The 3,658-nt window shown below is 39.0% G+C and overlaps 1 protein-coding gene across 1 annotated transcript; it reads left to right on the top strand.

The window, feature by feature from the left end:
• The first annotated feature begins 2,475 nt into the window (after window positions 1-2,475).
• On the top strand, window positions 2,476-3,408 carry LOC101994479 (vomeronasal type-1 receptor 4-like). Its single transcript, XM_013355479.2, is given in 1 exon segment — window positions 2,476-3,408. A coding segment is annotated over 1 exon segment (933 nt).
• The last annotated feature ends 250 nt before the right edge of the window (window positions 3,409-3,658 follow it).

Here is a 3,658-nt window from a genome sequence, read left to right as displayed (position 1 = left end):
TTATTTATGGCTAGAAACCAATTATGAGTGAGTACATCCCATGTTCATCTTTTTGGGTCTGGGTTACCTCACTCAGGATCGTGTTTTCTATTTTCATCTATGTGCATGCAAAATTCTAGAAGTCATTGTTTTTTACCGCAGAGTAGTTCTCCAATGTATATATATTCCACACTTTCTTCATCCATTCTTCCATTGAAGGGCATCTAGGTTGTTTCCAGGTTCTCCCACCTCACTTCCTTTCCTTACCAACCCAACTTTGTATTCATTCTTGCCCCTCCTTTCTTTTTCTCTTTCTACCTATCAAATCAAATTTGTGTTGTCCATATAATACTGGGTGTGTGGCTTGAAAAAAAAATATTGACTTTCACTCTCCCAGCAGCTGTTAGTTGCCAATAGCTCCTCAGTTAGAGTTGGGATTTTATCCCCAACTCCTCTCTCCAAGCTAAAATTTTTCTGAGTTGAGCTCACACAGGTCTTGGGCATGTTATCACAGCTACAATGAGTTCATATGTGCAGCTTCTCTGTTGTGGACAGAAAATAATGTTCCATTATAATTATCCACTGTCTCTGGCTCGACAATTTTTCCATTCACTTTTCTGTGAGGTTTGACTCTTTTATACTCTGTTCTTATATTGGTCCTATTTACCATAGTATTATGGCCTTGTGATTGCTTGAATTTTTTGTAACAGAGTCATCATGCTGGCATTTTAAATATGAAAAATGTGAGTTTTTAGTAAATGCCCACACATGCACAAACACATCATGATTTAGACCCTGGAAATCCCATGTTTCTCACAGTTGATGAACATGATCAAATATCTCAATGATCAATCTTAATTGGTATTAGTTTCTACAATAAATACTCACAAGCAAATGGATGCTTCTTACAGAAAAATACCACTGAAAGAATAATTAGAAGTTACAAAAGGTAAATTAAGTACATAACTTTAAAAAAAGGGTCTCACTGTTTGCTCAATAGGTCTGGCTGACCTGGATCTCAGTATGTAGATCAGGTTAGCCTCTAACTCACAGGGTTCCACCTTCCTTTGCCTTCTCAAGTTTGGGGTTAAAGATTTGCACCACCACACCCTGCTTTTAAATACACAACATAATGAAGATCTCCAGTAAGCACTAATATTGAAGGCCTGTTGAATACAGGTACTCTGTTTGTTAATACACAACCACTTCCTTGTCAGCACTTTATCCTTTACCAAGCTCGAATTCAGAAACACTTAACCACTCTGTATTCAACTATTTTCCTAATACTCTCACATGACATCCTAGTAGTGTTAACCTTCTAGAGTAAAAAGAGGAAAGTATCTTTTGTATTTCTCATAGCCGGAAATAGTTCACTGCAAATACTTTATAAAATTATAGCATGTAAGTTATTAGCTGTTTACGGTATAGTTCTTTGTCTAGCAGTGGGATCCTATGAAATTTACACCTTCCACATTAACATGTCCATTGATATCGTCATTACTAGACTTGCTTATGCAGCTAATTTAAGGCAGAATGTTTCTTCCTAATATCCTGGCTCTTACCGTCTTTCTACTCCCTCTTCCATTATATTCCCTAAGCCCCAGATGAAGGACATGCCTCTCCCAAGCACGAGCCCCTTATTGGTTGTCCAATGAAACTGCTCAGCTCTAAAAACTTTATACACAAATAATAAAAATGGTCTCAGATTATTTTTATGTAATTGTATTTACAATAAAAATATATGTATGTAATAATAATAATCAAAGAGAAAGAAGCCATTAGTTGAGAGTGGGGAGGCAGGCTAAGTGTTGGAGGGCGGGAATGTAAGAGAGACTGAGGGAAAGGGGAAAGTGCTATAATTTTCATTTAAAACTAGTTAAAATAAGGCAAAATGATGTAGTGAACTGTAGTGTGTTAGCTGACAATAAGTCCAGAGGGACTAATCTCTACAGATGGAGAGTATTGAGATATAGTTGTGATGGAGGAGGGTCATGTGTCTTTTTGTTACTTTCATTGGTTAATAAAGAAACTGCCTTGGCTTTTTGATAGGGCAGGATTTAGATAGGTGCAGTAGACAGAACAGAATGCTGGGAAGAATGCAATGAGGCAGATGCCTTGGGCAGATGCCATGAAGCTCCGGCCCAAGATGGACGTAGGCTAGAATTCTTCCCAGTAAGCCACCACCTCGTGGTGCTACACAGATTATTAGAAATGTGTTAAGATGTGAGAGTTAGCTAATAAGAGGCTAGAGCTAATGGGCCAGGCAGTGTTTAAAAGAATACAATCTGTGTATTGTTATTTCGGGGCATAAGCTAGCCAGGTGGCCTGGAGCTGGGTGGCAGGAATGCAGCCTGCAGCTCCTTCTACACAGTTGGTATGTTATTCCTGGGCAGGAATGAAAATTAAAGCTTCTCAATTCATTATTCCCTACATATACTTGACCTACATATACTTGCCTCGTCTTCCCATACAGCTCAAGAATGTGTAACTTACAGGATGAGGAACGGAGAAATGGCTGTAGGAATCATCTTCTTAATCCAAACTGTGGCTGGAGTTTCAGGCAATTCCTACCTTGTGTACAATTATCTCTTGCTTTACTTCAAGGAGCACCAACTAAAGGCCAAGGACTTGATTCTGATACATTTAACTTTATCCAACTTCTTAACACTCTTCTGTAAAGGAGTGCCCCAGACAATGGTGGTTTTTGGTGTGAAATGTTTCCCCAATGACTCTGGATACAAGCTACTTTTTTACTTTCACAGAGTTGGCAGAGGTGTATCATTTGGCAGTATCTGCCTATCAAGTGTATTCCAGGCCATCACCATCAGACCAAGGCATTCCAGCTGGGCAGGAATCAAAATTAAAGCTCCTCAATTCATTATCCCCTACATATACTTGACCTGGATCCTGTCCCTCCTGGTAAATATTGATATACTTGAGCACATGACTGGTAGTTTGTGCAATACAAACTTCACTCATCCAAAGGATTTGATACACTATTCTTCTTTTCCTTGGGAGGAACCTGGTGAAATGCTCCATGTGATCTACATGACAGTTCCTGATGCTGTGTGCATGGCGCTCATGCTATGCGCCAGCAGTTCCATGGTTCTCATCCTGCATAGGCACAAACAGAGGATGCAGCGCATGCCCAGGATCAGGAGCTCCTCCAGATCCTCCCCTGAGATGAGAGCTACCTGAACCATCCTTCTCCTGGTGAGCACCTTTGTCTTCTTTTACACACTCTCCTCCCTCTTTACCATCTATTTAACATTTCTGCTTGATCCTGGTTGGTTGACTGTAAATGTCACTGGAGTATTCTCCATGTGTTTTTCCTGTCTCAGCCCCTTTCTGCTCATAAGACATGGCTTCAGTTCATCCATGCTTTGCTGTACCTGGATAGAAAACAGAAAATCCTCCCTAACTTTATAATAAATATGTGAATAAAGTTTGAAGAATCCTCATTTGTTCTCAGTCAAATCTACAGAATTTTAATCACAATATAAGCATACTTAACATCTATGAGTGGTTATGTTCTGCAAAGAAACTTTTATGTCAGATATATATGTATGTGAATATTTTGTGCATACTTTTGTGCATGAATACATGAACATGTATTCACTCAGATCATGTATATTTTCCATACAGAAATAATATGTAAAAATCAAGCGTAACATATATA

This window comes from Microtus ochrogaster, unplaced genomic scaffold, assembly GCF_000317375.1.
Source record: "Microtus ochrogaster isolate Prairie Vole_2 unplaced genomic scaffold, MicOch1.0 UNK138, whole genome shotgun sequence".
NCBI classification, from domain to species: Eukaryota; Metazoa; Chordata; class Mammalia; order Rodentia; family Cricetidae; genus Microtus; species Microtus ochrogaster.
The sequence above is the reverse complement of the archived record's forward strand: the minus strand, read 5'-3'. Positions and strand labels throughout refer to the sequence as shown.